General features: G+C 42.5%; 1 protein-coding gene across 1 annotated transcript in view; it reads right to left on the bottom strand.

Moving 5' to 3' along the window:
- VILL (villin like) overlaps positions 1 to 16,623 on the bottom strand; it is a 74,338-nt gene that overhangs the window by 45,827 nt on the left and 11,888 nt on the right. Inside the window, exon 3 of the mRNA XM_075271488.1 lies at positions 8,127 to 8,201. Within this exon, the coding sequence (XP_075127589.1) occupies positions 8,127 to 8,201 (75 nt within the window). The remainder of the gene's footprint in view (positions 1 to 8,126; positions 8,202 to 16,623) is intronic.

Here is a 16,623-nt window from a genome sequence, read left to right as displayed (position 1 = left end):
GATCCTTGTTTGGATCCATGTTTTACACGGCATGAGGCATATTTAGCACTTTTATTTTAGTGGCAGGTGCACTTTGTGCTGCAAGGATATAACAAAGGAGACTTAGAATGTTTGCTGATCTTGTGCATTTTCCTCTGTGCAGGGTTTGTTTAAGGCATGGCAGGATTGGGCTTAATTCTGTAGTATCCTTTTTCACCATGAGCAAACATGTACATTCTGTACTTCCATTCACCCTTACTATTTCATCATTAGGAAGAGATCGCTTGTACGAGAATAATCTGTACAAATTGGAAAGATGATTCTCCTTACCATGGGGTTGTCCTAGAATCAACTTATCACCTATCCAGAGGGCCATGAGGACAGGGGTCATGTACACCCTGTATGGCAGGAGTGACAAAGGCACTATGCTGCTCTCTTTAATGTCTATACTGTACGACTGATGCCTTACAGGATATACCATAAATGTCTTATAGGTTTGGGTCCTACCTCCAAGCTCTATATAGGCTGAAGCCCCAGGTTGCAGAAACGCAGCTTTTTTTGTTGCAGATTTTTTTTGCAGTTTTTTGAGCCAATGCCATGAATGGCCACAAAAGGAATGGGAAATACATAGGAAGTACTTACATGTTTACCTTCTGCTCAATCCACTCCTGGCTTTGGCTCAAAAAACCACAACAAATCGGCAACAAAAAAAGCTACGTTTCCGCTACATGGGGCCTTGGCCTTAAAGGGGCTTTCCTGTATGGGTAAGTTATACCCTATCCCCCATATTGAATGGGTCGGAGATGGACACATACAAATCTGCAGGTTATGCCCTATCTTGTGGATGGGGAAGACCCCTTAAGGAGCAGATATTAGGTGTCACTCACATATGGGGAGTATTTATATTCCATTCTATGGGAGTTCTGAGAACAGACTTTATGGTTTTTAATTTTGTTTGTTTTAATATCTTTCTAATATTTTATATATTTTTTTAACCATTTTAAATTTAGCGTACTCATACAATATAACACACTGCAGTATTTTTATAGGCAGGATATTATGTCAGTGTGATACTGACAGGCATCCGACTAAGTATACTAAGATGGTAGTCATGGTGGCCTTTGTTAGGTCCAGCCAGAGCATCGCACTGGCACCCTGTGATCATAATTCCTGGCAGAGATCAGGCGCAATCATGTAACAGGAGGAGTTTCCTTCTTAGATCAGACATTGCTATTGACCACAGTTTGTTACATCGCTGGAATTAGTATTTTTCCAACTATGGCTTTTGCAGCAGGGGTCCAGATGTCAGTCACATCTGGTCTAACACGGTGATCATATAGGCACAGCTCCGGCACCTGTATAATGTCAGCGACATATATTTATAACACTGTGTGCGAAATACACCCCTCAAATAATGTGAATGTACGTTAAAGGGTTAATGGTAAAAACAATGTTTCAGTAAAAATGGTCAGACTTTCTTTATGGAACATGTATAGGGTTTCAATGATTGGTAGAAAAGAGAAATGTAACCTTGTGTTCACACTATACCCATATCTGGAATGCCCAGGGTTAAATATATTTGAGAAATTAGAGAAAAACGTAAAAACAAGTTGAAAGAACACTGGTGACCACTAGGTGGTGATGTGGAGGCATCATCCATCAGATACTGTAGGCTATGTGCTAAGCATTAGTTTGTGGGTATGGTGGTTGGTACCTCCAGTGATTCCTCTAATATAGAAGACAGTCTGCTAATGGGGCGATGTTTGTAGGAAGATTGGTAATACCATGGTCATGGGAATATCCTCATCGACCACAAGAATAAGGATCCCATTTATCGTATACTCAGGACAGGGCTAGAAACAGGGTCGGACTGGCCTGCCGGAGCACCGGGGCATCCCCCGGTGGGCCCCAGGCCCCGACTATATTTTTGATCGTTTTGTTTAAGAAATCGTATAGGCAGGGGCCCGATCTGCATGATCAAGGGCCGATCGGGATGGTTAGGGGACCGATCGGGGCCCTGACATTGCAATTCGGGCCCCTGCCCAGGAGGACGTTTAGCCTGGTGTCCTGTCGGTCGCCTACCTACACAGAGCTGCCGGATACATGGGGGCGGGAGAACGTCTGTAGTTGGGCCCGCCCCCATGTATCCTGGAAACGAATTGGCCAATCCAGCCGCAGCTCTTTTTCTGATGCGTCAGAGCAGAGCGCGGCGGCTGGATTGAAGAAGCGGAGGCCAGACCTGCAGACAGTGACAAGGTAAGTGGGAATTTTACAATTAAAAAAACCCTGCTTTTATTGTCCCCTATTTTGCCCCCCAAATCTTTCAAATACTACAACTCCCAGCAGCTCCAGATGCCCTGGAGCTGCTGGGAGTTGTAGTCCACCCACTCCATAAGTAATGTCTCACTGTATTGTTATGCTGGAGCCCTAGAAAAGGTCACCAGCATAACAATAGAGTGGGACATTACCTATGGGGTGGGTGGACTACAACTCCCAGCAGCTCCAGGGCATCTGGAGCTGCTGGGAGTTGTAGTGCACCCACCCTATAGATAATGTTCCACTCTATTGTTATGCTTGTGCCCTTTTCTAGGGCTCCAGCATAACAATTTCCAAGTTGCAGAAACCACTCAGGACTTATGCCTGTCACTTTGAAAATGGCTGACACCTGGCGGACTTCATTATGTTAATGAGGTCTGCCACTGTCTGCGTGTAACCGCCATTTTGACAGCCCACCTCTCCGTCATTCTGGTCCCATGGTGGACCTGTATGACGGAGAGCTTGCCGCTGTTGTGAACCTAGCATTAGGCTATGGCTACACTATAACTTCTGTCATGCAACCAAAGATGTGTCGCCCTGTGATTCTTTCCCTTATGTTAGTGAATGGAGTCACATTGCAACCTGACGGACCCAATGCGACTCCATTTACTAATGTGAAAGAGTCCCAAAGTGACACTGGTTGCATGACGGAAGTAGTAGTGTAGCCATAGCCTTATGCTACGTTCACAACAGCGGCAATCTCTCCGTCATACAGGTTTTTTTTTTTATCTTTCAGGTTATGATGGATTGCTTGGATAACATCGGATTCGTTGGACTCCATCGATGATCATCGTTTTTGTTTTTTTATAATAAAATAGTCAACGAGGGTTGTCTGAGGGCGTTTTTATTTCAGTAAAAAAAATTTCTCTCATGTCTCTTGATTTTTTTTTTTTTTTAAATACTTTCTTACCCCCTTAGTAATGGCGACTGTCTGATAGACAGCATCCATTACTAAGGTGTGGCTTAGTGTTAGCTGGTGAATAGTCTAGCACTAACCCTCCAATTATTACCCCGGTACCCAACACCATCAGGGGTGCCGGGAAGAGCTGGGTATCGTCCAATACCCAGCTGTCTAAAGAGACTGCTGGGGATTGGGGTGGTCGCAGGCTGGTATTATAAGGCTGGGAAGGGCCAAAAACCATGGCTCTTGCCACCCTTGTAATGTCAGGCTGCTGCTGCTTGTTATATCTGGCTGGTTATGAAAAATTGGGGGGACCCTATGTCATTTTTTTTTCTTATTATGAAGCAACATAGAATCCCCCCAATATTTCTGAGCCAGACAGATATAACAAGCAGTATCCTGACATTACAAGGGTGGAAATGGCATGGTTTTCGGCCCTTTCCAGCCTTATAATACCAGCCTGTTGTTTTCGGCCTTTTCCAGCCTAAGGGTCAGTGCACACTGAGTTTTTTGGTGCTCATTTTGAGTTCTATTGGGAGGCTTTTTTTGGAGGCTGATTTTGAGGCGGATTTCGCGTCAAAATAAGCACTGACCCTAATAATTCCAGCCTGCGACTGCCCCAATCCTCATCAGTCTCTATTAAACAGCCGGGTATTGGATGATAACCAATTCTTCTCAGCGTTATGTAGCGGGGTAATAATTGGAGGGTTAGTGCTAAAATATTCACCACTAATGCTAAGCCACACCTTAGTAATGGATGCCGTCTACCAGTCACCATTATTAAGGCGTAAGAAAGTATTTATAAAAACTCAAGACGTGAAAGAAATTTGTTTTTATTGAAATAGACAAATCGTTGACCATTTTATTAAAGAATTTAAAAAAAATAAAACAAAAATGATGATCATCGATGGAATCCAACATAATCCAATGGATCATCGTAACCTGAAAGAGAAAAAAACACAGCATAAGGGGCCATTCACATGGAGTAACGCCTCACGTGTATCAGAGGCGTACACGCCGGCGTTACGGCAGGGCTGCTGAGCACTTCCCATTCACTTCAATGGGAGCACTCATAACGCCGCCGTAACGGCGGTGCTACGAGCGCTCCCATTGAAGTGAATGGGAAGTGCTCGGCACGTACGCCTCTGATACACGTGAGGCGTTACTCCATGTGAATGACCCCTTATAAAGAAAAATTATACTCATGTTACGTGCTCACCCGTTCGAACTCCTGCACCATTCTCTTGCTGCATTGTACAGTGCAGGAGGCCTGTCTGCTTATGAGTACCTGCTCCTGGTCTCTTGTCATTGTGTTGTTATTGTTAGGGTGCATTCACACAGAGGAAAATACTGTTGAATTTGGTGTGGAATCTGCATTAGATTCAGCGCTAAAAAAAAGCCTCCCATTGACTTCAATGGGTTGTTTTGCAGAAAAAGGAACCCATTGAAGTCAATGGGAGGCTTTTTTTTCAGCGCTGAATCTGTCACAGATTCCACACCAAATTCAGCCATTTTCCACCGTGTGAATGCACCCTAAGGGGTGTTTGCATTGTGTTTGAAAGCTTATCTGCCAATCAAGCCTGAGACGGGTTCTGGGCTTCCTTAAATGTTTGCTGGATATTGTCTCTGACTTTGCTTTGTCCTTGCTCTTGTTTTGTATTTACTGATCTCTGCTTCTTGGCTTATTGACTACTCTTTTGGATTGTGATTTGGTACTGTTTTGTCTCTCTGGTTTGACCTCGGTTTGCTGAGGTTTGCTCGGTTTGCTTCCCTACTGCCAAGGGGAGTTGAGGCAAGTAGAAATTGGCTTCTATTCTGGTGCAGAATTCTGTCACATCTGAATGAGCTATGAAGGGACGCATAAGCTATAGATGAGTCCCTGTGTGATTGTTACTCCTGTCAATATTCACCATGATATTCACCATGCATACCCATATATAAAATAAAATATTTTTTTCTATTCAAAGACAGTAAACCAAGGCGCAGCTAAAAGTGATCAATTTAGTACAAATGACACTACAGTTCTGTTTTGCACACTGTATTGTGTGTGAAAATGCACTTTAAACGTGCATAATGGCAAAAACTGGACGGGCAATATTTAATATGGCAGTAGGGTGGGCCCCTGGAAATAATCCCACTGGTGGGCCCTAGGCACCCCAGTCCGACCCTGGCTAGAAAGAAGAGATGTATAGAATGGAGGCAGCACATCAGTACGCTCTGTACATCTCTAGGATTAACCCATGCATTGGCCAGTTGTCATATAAATATGTAAGGATGAGTTCACACTACTGTTATTTAATGACAGAAGTAGCCTGTTATCAGGTACCACGTACATTCACCCCCACTGTAAAAAAACATGTTGTTTTTTTTTTTTTAATTTACTTTTCTGACAGAAGTTATGTCTTGTGTGTAGGACAAGCATGACAAAAGGAAGCGTCCATCATGTTTCATTTTACATTAGATTCCTTGGGAAGAGACAGAGACACAGCGGTCTCCATATGTGTCTATTACTCTATTAACATTAATGTCCGTTGCTGTCATCCTGTTATGGATGACAGCAACAGACTGTAATAATGGTAGTGTGAATATACCCTAACATCAAAATGTCAAATGCCTGCAATTGTTATATGAAGAGGTGCATGCTGGGAGAACATGTGCTATATCTCCCCTTTATATGAAGATCATCTGCATGGTGCCTGCTAAAAAATTAACTCCATAATTCCATCGCACCTGCAGGCATGCTGCAAACAATGGAGACCTTTGATATTGGGAGCTATAGGGGAATTATTTTGTAGTATAAGGGTGCATTCACACTACTGATACGCTGCCTGATTCTGAAGGTTAAAACACGTTCATTTGAATGGGAGCCGGCATACGAGCGCTCCCCATTGAAATGAATGGGCTGCTTTTTTCACTACGAGCGCTCCCATTGAAGTGAATGGGAAGTGCTCGTGTGTACGGCTCGGAATGAGCTGAGCTAGACGTACACGCGAGCTCTTTCCATTCACTTCAATGGGAGCGCTCGTAGTGAAAAAAGCAGCCCATTCATTTCAATGGGGAGTGCTCGTATGCCGGCTCCCATTCAAATGAATGGGAACTGCTTTATACGCGCTGATTCTGACCGTGTTTTAACGTTCAGAATCAGGCAGCGTATCAGTAGTGTGAATGCACCCTAAATTGGGTTAAAATAATCAGATTAAGGCTGAGGCCCCAGGTTTTAGAAATGCAGCATAAAAAAATAGGGGAAAGAAATTGCAGTAAAAAAAAGAGCGGAAACAATCTCAATACATTTTCACATTTTGGAGCAGAGACAGAAGAGGATCTTTCACCTGAATAAGGTTATGTCTTTTCATTTAAAAAAAATTGTAACCCTCCATGAAGAAAAAATGAGTATATACCGTATTTTTCGGACTATAAGACGCACCTAGGTTTTAGAGGAGGAAAATAGGGGAAAAAAAATTTGAAGCAAAATATGGTAAAATATTTAGTATATGGGAGTTGTAGTTTTGCAACAGCTGCAAGGCCACATTGACAGGTGACCCTGTACGGGGATGCATAGAGTGGGTTTTTTTGCGGGGCCAGAAGTACTTTTTAGTTATACCATTTTGGGGAATATCTATTGCTTAGATCACCTTGTATTGAAAAAAAAAACCCGGTGGTTTATGATATATGATTTTCTACTTTTATATATATATTCTAGGGACAGGAGGTGATTTAGAACTTTTATTTTTCATATTTTTATTATATATTTTTAAAGGTTTTTTTTACTATTTTATTCCCCCCCGGGGGCTTGAGCCTGCGGTCACTTGATCGCAAGTCCCATAGACGGCAATACAAGTGTATTGCCGTCTATGGGACATTCTGTCTATTAGTATTACGGCTGGTCATAGACCCAGCCGCAATACTAATACAGCAGTGACAGGCCTGGGAGCCTCATTAGGCTCCCGGCTGTCACCCGAACAGGTCGGCTCCTGCGATATCGCCGCGCAGGAGCCGGCCTGCAACTCTACAGGTACGGGGCCGGTGGAGACCGGCCCCGGGGGAGAAGAGGCCGCTGACAGACTGCAGACCCGGCATCCGCTGTACTAGAGAGGCGGATGCCGGGGAGGGATAGACGCCAGGGCCTGAGACATCGCTCCTCTGCCCTGCCTGAAGCCAGCGGTGGGGGGACGGAGGAGCGGAATAGCATCACTCCTCCCGCTGCTGGCTTCATTCAGGGCAGAGGATCGCAGCGATGTCTCAGGCCCCGGCGTCTATCACTTGCCGGCATTCGCCTCTCTATTACGGCGGGTGCCAGGCCAGGCACATTCAGACTATAAGACGCACCCTTCTTTTCCCCAAAAATTTTGGGGAAAAAAAGTGCGTCTTATAGTCCGAAAAATACGGTAAATATAACTAATAAAAAAAATGTGGCTGCTAGAAGGGAATGTAACATTACATAATGGATGACCATGTAATGTATATTCAGATCAGGGCTGCCAGACCGGGGGCTTCTCTTACCGAGCAGATCATCATTCTGACTCTTCATGGACCCCTGATAATGCCTATTAGCAGGGGCTGCCGCTATGGTATTACCTATTTAAGGAATAATGTACATTTTTGAAACTTTGATTTAGTTTTAACTTCAGAATAGAGCTTAGCAGACACTGGTACTGGTAAGTGTCATTTTCTTGCATTCATTTGCTTTGGATTAGTATGGCAGCTGTATGTATGGGGTTGGGAGTTTCCATGTGTAAATCCCACGCATGATAAAGCAGCTGTCTTCTGTACAGATCGCCGGAAGGTGTCTGCAGAATGGAAGTATCCTTCTATGTATTCATTAGTCTTTCCACTTCAGTAACGCGGTGACGTAGACGTGACATACACAATACACTGTATACACTATATAAAAGCCACTCCTATGAAATGTCCATATTATATATATACTTACAAATAGAACAATGTAGCAGTCACCTTCAAAGAAGCTCCCATAGGCCTTTTCAGGAAGCGGAACCATTTTCATTTTCTGTAAAAGAGATGGATAATAAATGACATGAAATGCAAGTTATATTATATTATGGTCATAAATTCTAGAGCCACATGTGGCGGACTTGAAGCAGGTTTGTTGGTATTGTAGAGGATGAGAAATACAGTAGGAGTATAGTGATTGTTGAACACAGTAGCAGTGTAGTGAATGTGAAATACAATATCAGTGTAGTGAATGGGAAATACAGTAGCAGTATAGTGAATGTGGAAATACAGTAGCAGTCTATGGTATATGGAAATACAGTATCAGTGTAAGGATGTGAAATACAGTAGCAGTACAGTGAATGTGAAATACAATAGCAGTGTTGTAGATGTGACACACTGCATGTTCCTGCTTGTGTAGGGGGATTTCCAATAAAATTCTAACAGGGATTTGTTATCACACAGCATAACCAATTGTTCGATTTGGGATTTTAAGCAGCACTTTCCTCTTAGTATATGGTAATCTGATTTCTTGCTGACTGTTTTCACACACTTGTGAGTTTATCTTGTTGGAGTATGACAAGGACTTGGGAATCAATTTCATTTTTTTCATGGTAAAACATCATTCTTATGACACCATTGATATACAGTAATATCATCTTTTACCTCTATATATCATGATCATATGGCCAGATATTTTCATTAGAAATATCCACCATAGACCCCAATAGAGTTCATCCATGTGTGGCTCGTAGACACATTTTCTACATTAAATCTGCAGTAAGGATTGACTGGTTATTTTTTTTTTTTTTACCAAGATGTGAATTTGGAATCCATTGGGATCTGTGGCCATATGAAGGGTGACACACATTTCTATTGAAAACGGGGATTTGACTTTGAATGTCTGAACACACCCCGATACTGACACTTCAGATTTTCTTTTTTTCTAAAAAGTTAAGGGCAAAAGCTAAACTCTTGTAGCACGGAAAGTGAGAGGAGGAAGCAACACCTGTAACTTTCCATTTTGACAGATCTACATTCTATCTATGCACCTTCCTATATCCAGTTTGGGGAGTATTGCACTATTTTATTTTTTGCTTCAGGCACCTATTGCAACATATATCCAGGCACTACATGGGCTGTTTGTGCCACAAGAATGTAGTTTGGTTACAGAGAGCTAGGCCTGTCCAGGCATTCCTGACAAGTTGTGACAGATTCCTTACAGGCCTTTTAAATATGCAAAAATACAAGCATTTCTATAGAAGATAAAAGTGTCATAAAATAATACCGTATATAAATCTCTATAGTGATTGTGCAGAGAATGCAGCATTTCAGTACTAGCAGAGTTTAAATAGATATTCTACTAACATATACTTTATATTGGGGAGAATCTATGAAGACTGGTGTTTCTTATGCCCGACTTATGCAAGGAGCACCTGAATCTTGAAGAGGCTCCGACCTCTAAATATTAGACACACTCCTATGCAGCAAAACACACCAAAAAACACGCCAAATCGTAGTAGTGACTGAAGATTTGGTGCTCCCATGTAAGTCTGTTCACACTAGAGAGCAATGCAGGATTATAGAGGACATGAGTGAATGGTATTATGGGGCAGTGTAACTTGTGCACTTCTATGTGCCCTGCTTTGCCTGATACAGTTATACAGGTAGTGTTAAGGCTAGCATAATGTCAGTATTATACCAATAAGTATTATATGGGCAATGTTATGGGGCTGGAATTATTTCACAGACCTTATACTGTGACCGACATTATACTACGGTTACATTTGTGTGGTTGGATCTTGCAGTGTGGGTGATTCTGGAAGTGCAGTTATTGTTGGCATTAATGGTTGGTCTACAGTTCTTCATTTGGCATCACCCTGGAGAATAGCTGTAAGGTGGTAGAACTGTGTCATACTAAGTCACTGTAATAATAAGGGGTGGGACAGCCATGTGAGAATATTGCTGTCATGAACACTGACAGATGCTCTTTATCTGACATACAGCTATTGTGTGATGATGACTACATTTAGTATAGTCGGAGAGCCCTGGGGTTAGGTCTCTGTCTGTAGACTGAGGTGCAAGAACAAATTATTTAATGAAATCTGTCTACAAGTCACGTTATATATAAATAAGCATCTATCTATTTAGTTATCTATCTATCTATCTATCTATCTATCTATCTATCTATCTATCTATCTATCATCTACACTAGCTATCTATGTACAGTATCTATCTCTATCTACAGTATTGACCTATCTATCTAGAATATATATGTACAGTATCTATCTTCCTATCTATCAGTCTACATTATCCTATCTATCTATCTATCTATCTGCATATATAATCTGTAGTATCTATATAAATAGAGCGTGAAAAATTCAAAGCAGCACAGAAGAAATTAATGGTGGGTGCAAATCTTATTGGAATTCAGTAATGCCCAGAAAATGTAAGAAAGAAAATGGCAGCACTCCAGCAAATATGATAGCTAGTGTCTTTATTCGAAGGCGAAGTTTTGGTCCCTATAAGAACCTTCCTCAAGCAAGGTTCAACCCTTCTGTTGCTTGAGAAAGGTTCCTGTTGGACACTACCTATCATATTTGCTGGAGTGCTGCTGTTTTTCTTTGATAGATAGATAGATAGATAGATAGATAGATAGATAGATAGATAGATAGATAGATAGATAGAGATAGGAGATAGATAGATAGATAGATAGATAGATAGATAGATAGATAGATAGATAGATAGATAGATAGATACTACAGGTTAAGGCCAGTTCACGCGGAGTAAAATGGTGTGTATTTTGGAGTGTAATTTTACGCGTGAAAAAAAAACGCTTCTTATTCTTCTTATGGTAGAGTTGGAAGGGACCTCAAGGGCCATCGGGTCCAACCCCCTGTGAGTGCAGGTTTTCCTAAATCATCCCAGCTATATGTTTATCCAGATTCCGCTTGAAGATTTCCATTGATGGAGCGCCCACCACCTCCTGTGGCAGCCTATTCCACTCTCTCACTACCCTCACTGTCAGAAAGTTTTTCCTAATGTCTAATCTGTATCTCTTTCCCTTTAGTTTCATCCCATTGCTTCTTGTACTTCCTTGTCAGCGCCGCACCTCCCATGAGGCGACCTGAAGCGACCGCTTCACGCGGTGCTATGCCAGGGCCCCGGGGAGGGCGGCATTTTTTCTTACCTAAGCCAGTCCAGGACAAGCTGTCCTGGACTGGCTTAGCGTCACTGAGCGGTGGATTGGGGAGGCCGCTGGAGCAGCGCTGCTACAGCGGCCTCCCCTCACGCTCAGGCAGAGAGCAGGTCCTCTCTGTGCCTGCTCTCTGCCTGCTAACGCCGCTCTGCCCCACCCCCTCGCTCCGCCCCCTCCTCTGGGGGGGGGGGGGCGGCTTTCTGTCGTCCGCCTCGGGCGGCGAAAAAGGCAGGTTCACCCCTGTTCCTTGTGCTAATGAGAATAGGGTAAACACGTCAGCAAACGCTCCGTAAAATGCAACTGAAACGCCACGCGCAAAAAATAGGTCCAAAATACGCGTGTAAATTTATTTACACGCGTAAAAATACACTCCAAAATACACGCCATTTTACTCCGTGTGAACTACCCCTTAGATTGATAAATAATTGATTATCTATCTATCTATCTATCTATCTATCTAATGTGTAGTATCTATCTATCTATTCTATGTGTCTAAAACACATTATTTAGAGCATGTACAGATATAACAAAATGTAACACATAGTAACAGTTACAGTTGCATCACACTTTATCTTGGCTGTTTTCATGTCTTTAGTTGTAGCAATTTATCCAATTCATGCTGAATGTTGCTACATTTTTTTAAATTTTTTTTAATGTATAATGTACATTTTTTCCTATCAGTATGTCTTTGGAATATGGGATGGAAATCCACGCAAACACGGAGAGAACATACAAACTCCTTGCAGATGGTTTTTTGCCCTTGGCAGGATTTGAATACCAGGACTCCAGCGCTGCAAGGCTGCAGTGCTAACCACTGAGCCACCGTGTGGCCCCCGATTGTTGCTACATCTGCATCTACAGTAATATCTGTCCATCTGCACCATGAATGGACTAGTTTTAGGTTAGTATATTTAGCCTTCACAGGTATATACGTACTGTATATATTATATTATTAAACTATAAAAGCCTATACAGAGAGCTGCAGCCTGACACATGGTAATAGCGATTCACCTGGCTGTGGACACAGTTGACACATCGATACAAATGAAAGATTCCCATTGTCCATATCATAAAACACTCTTTCATTCCTATTCCAAGAGTTACATAATGCAGAAGTCCTCGCTCCATGTCCATTATAAGATGTGCTAACATCTAGTTGTATGAACCAACTACATACAATTCAGACAGAATAACCAGCAGGGTTATATTGTAGCGCAGTGGTGTAACAGGTACATACAGAAAAACATATAGTTACATTGTATGGCTGAAAACATATTATTATTACAGGGGTTATTCAGAAATCAGGATTAGAAAACACAGATGCTTTCTTCTTCTGAGGATCTGACATCACATCTGTTGTACACATGGGAATACTACAGCTTAGTCCCATTCAAATAAATGGGACTGACCTGAACCCTAATCAGTAGGCTTATATTATCTTTAAAGGGGTTATCTAAGATTAGAAAACATGACTGCTTTCTTCTTCTCAGGAAGTGACATCACATCTGTTGGTCACATGTAAATGCCACAGCTCAGTCCCGTTCAAATAAATGGGACTGACCTACAGTATGAACATGTAACCAACAGAACTGATGTCACTTCCTACAACGAAAAAGCAGCCATGTTTTCTGTGAATAATGCCCTCCATATGACTTTTTAGCCATACCATGTTATATTATTATGGTTATTAGCTATATCTTAGGTCTATGATAGCGAACCTTTTGCATGCGTGCCAGAGCAGGCAAGCAGAGCCCTTTCTGTTGGCACGTGCACCATCGCCCTGATCACTCACTAACGGGAATCTGTTACAGAATTCCCCTTTAGTAAGTGATCGCAGCTTTCAGCTGTATGTGCAAATGCACATATAAAGATGTCAATGTAGGCTTTGGGTCGCGGCCTACACTGACTGCAGAGTGTATAACCTCTGCCCTGATGCGGGCGCAATGACGTAAGTCATCATCACCTGCAGTCAGAAGAAGAAGAAGGGTGAAGCTCTTCACGGGACTGCACACTGGGTACGTAGCACATAATACTGTGTGGGGGCCCACTGTGCAGCACATTGTACTATTTGGGAGCCACTGTGGGCAGATTGTACTGTGTGGGGCCCCTTCACTATTTATATGACACAGTATCTGCTTTATAGAATATATGATATTAGTACAGGCTGTAATAACACTACACGGTCACTATAAAACAGATCCTGTGTGATGTAAATAGTGAACATTAATTGTTCTAAAGTACCAAATGCAGAAACCTTTACACTTCAGAATAAAGTTGTTTGTATCAGTGAAAGCTCTGTAAAGCCCCATTCACACGACAGTATTTTGCACGTCCGAAACTGTCCACAATTGTGGATTCACACAGAATAGCACCCTGGAGAATAGCTGTAAGGTGTCAGAACTGTGTCATACTAAGTAACTATAATAATAAGGGGTGGGACATCCATCTGAGAATATTGCTGTCATGAACACTGACAGATGCTCTTTATCCGACTTACAGCTATTGTGTGGTGATGACTACATTTAGTATAGTCGGAGAGCTCCGGGGTTAGGTCTCTGTCTATAGACTGAGGTGCAAGAACAAATTAATGAAATCTGTCTACAAGATACATTAGATAGTTACTGTATAGGACAGATGTACTTTCTTACGTAAAAAAAATATATGTATTATATTATTGTAAATACTCATTGTAATGATCTATATATTCTATCCAGTGGCGTAACTAGGAATGGTGGGGCCCCGTGGCGAACTTTTGACATGATGATTTGAGGGACATGATGGGGTTAACTACTATTAATATGAGGCATATGGAGTTACTAAAACAAAATTAATCACCCCAAATGCCTGATATTAATAAGCATAGTAACCCCAGTATGTACCTGTGTATCTGTGTTTTCTTTTTTTTAGTTTCACTTCCCTGGAGCTTCTTCTGCTCCTTCTCTTGTGTGTGCAGGACGGCAGGAGCTTGGCAGGGATAAGCCCCGCCTCCTGGGCTCTCTTCAGCCCTCTCATTGGTGGACAGAGGACAGCCAGAGAAAGGGAGGGGGGGAGAGAAAGCGTCCTGAGAGCGCTGAGTGGAGCCAGATCTGCAGCTCTTGCATCGGCTCCTGTGTATCAGCTGTTACTGCAGCTTCGGACATATACTTTTCCTATATTAATAGGGAAAGTATTCCACCAACAGGGGACCCTGCAAGTGCTGGGGCCCTGGGCAATAGTCATGTTTTCTCCCCTAACACCCAGGCCACCGATCATTATACTCGGGGGTCCGAAAAGACCCCCGAGTATAATGATAGCAGCGGTAGCGGCTCTCACCGGGCCCCTAATGTCCCGGGCCCTGTGGCAGCTGCTACCACTGCTACTACAGTAGTTACGCCACTGATTCTATCTATCTATCTATCTATCTATCTATCTATCTATCTATCTATCTATCATCTACACTAGCTATCTATGTACAGTATCTATCTCTGTCTACAGTATTGACCTATCTATCTAGAGTATATATGTACAGTATCTATCTTCCTAACTATCAGTCTATATTATCCTATCTATCTATCTGCATAGATAATCTAATACTTATCTGTAGTATCTATATAGATAGAGCGTGAAAAGTTCAAAGCAGCACAGAAGAAATTAATGGCGGCTGCAAATCTAATTGGAATTCAGTAACGCCCAGAAAATGTAAGAAAGAAAATGGCAGCACTCCAGCAAATATGATAGCTAGTGTCTTTATTCGAAGGCGAAGTGTTGGTCCCTATAAGAACCTTCCTCAAGCAAGGTTCAACCCTTCTATTGCTTGAGAAAGGTTCCTGTTGGACCGAAAAGTCACCTTTGAATAAAGACACTAGCTATCATATTTGCTGGAGTGTAATATCTATCTATCTGTCTATCTATCTTTCTATCTATCTTTCTATATAATCTATCTAATGTGTAGTATCTATCTATCTATTCTATGTGTCTAAAACGCATATTATTTAGAGCATGTACAGATATAACAAAATGTAACACATAGTAACAGTTAAACAGTTGCATCACACTTTATCTTGTCTATTTTTGTGTCTTTTATTGCAGCAATTTATCCAATTCATATTAAACCTTGCTACATCTATATCTACAGTAATATCTATCCATCTGCACCATGACTGGACTATTCTCTGGTTAGTATATTTTAGCCTTCACTACATGAGACAAATATTCCAACCAGTGGTTCTCAACCTTTCTAATGCCGTGACCCCACAATACAGTTCCTCATGTTGTGGTGACCCAATTCAGTTTGGAATGTGCGTCCATAACGGCGTGCATTCCAGCTGAATATTGTTGCTGCAGACAGTAGCGCGGTTTCTGAGTGGCTAAAGCCATCGGAAATATGTATTTTCTGATGGCTTTAGGCATACCTCCCAACTTTTGAAGATTAGAAAGAGGGACAAAATATGCGTGTGCCGCAGCAAATTTAGCTCCGCCCACTTTTATGCTGACTCCGCCCATTCTCATTCATTTTTCATGTGCTCCCACACAGTATAATCCTCCTACAGTCACCCGTACATTATATGTCCCCTCGCCATCTCTCCCCCAGTTTCATATAACCCCTTCATCTGCCCCCAGTTTCATGTCCCCCCCTCCATCTCTGCCCCCAGTTTCATGTCCCCCCATCTCTGCCCCCAGTGTCATGCCGTACCCCCCTTCATCTGCCCACAGTTTCATGTCCCCCCATCTCTTCCCTCAGTTTCATGTCCCCATCTGTTCCCCAGTTTCATGTTCCCCCATCTCTGTCCCCAGTGTCATGCCGTCCTCCCCCCCTTCATCTGCCCCTTCAGTATGTTACACCTTAATGTTTAAAACAAAAAAAAACCCTCTTATACTCACCTTCCAACGCTTACTCATATAGTTGTAGGCGCGATGTGACGTCATCATTAAAGCAGGAGCTGGCTGTGACAGCTCCTACTTTAATCGCCTGTGTGTTTAACTCATCGGCGTCCTCCGGGCGCCGATAAGTTGAAACCGGGACATACCTCCCACCGACCGGGACGGTTGGGAGGTATGCTTTAGGCTACCCCTGTGTTTTGGTCGTTCGACCCCTGCCGGGGTCGTGACCCACAGGTTGAGAACCGCTGATTCCAATGGTGTCCAGTTGTATACAAATATATTATTATTAAACTATGACTACATAAAGGCCTATACAGAAAGCTGCAGCCTGACACATGGTAATAGCGATTCACCTGGCTGTGGACACAGTTGACACATCGATACAAATGAAAGATTCCCATTGTCCATATCATAAAGCACT

Source organism: Leptodactylus fuscus, chromosome 4, assembly GCF_031893055.1.
Source record: "Leptodactylus fuscus isolate aLepFus1 chromosome 4, aLepFus1.hap2, whole genome shotgun sequence".
NCBI classification, from domain to species: Eukaryota; Metazoa; Chordata; class Amphibia; order Anura; family Leptodactylidae; genus Leptodactylus; species Leptodactylus fuscus.
The sequence above is the reverse complement of the archived record's forward strand: the minus strand, read 5'-3'. Positions and strand labels throughout refer to the sequence as shown.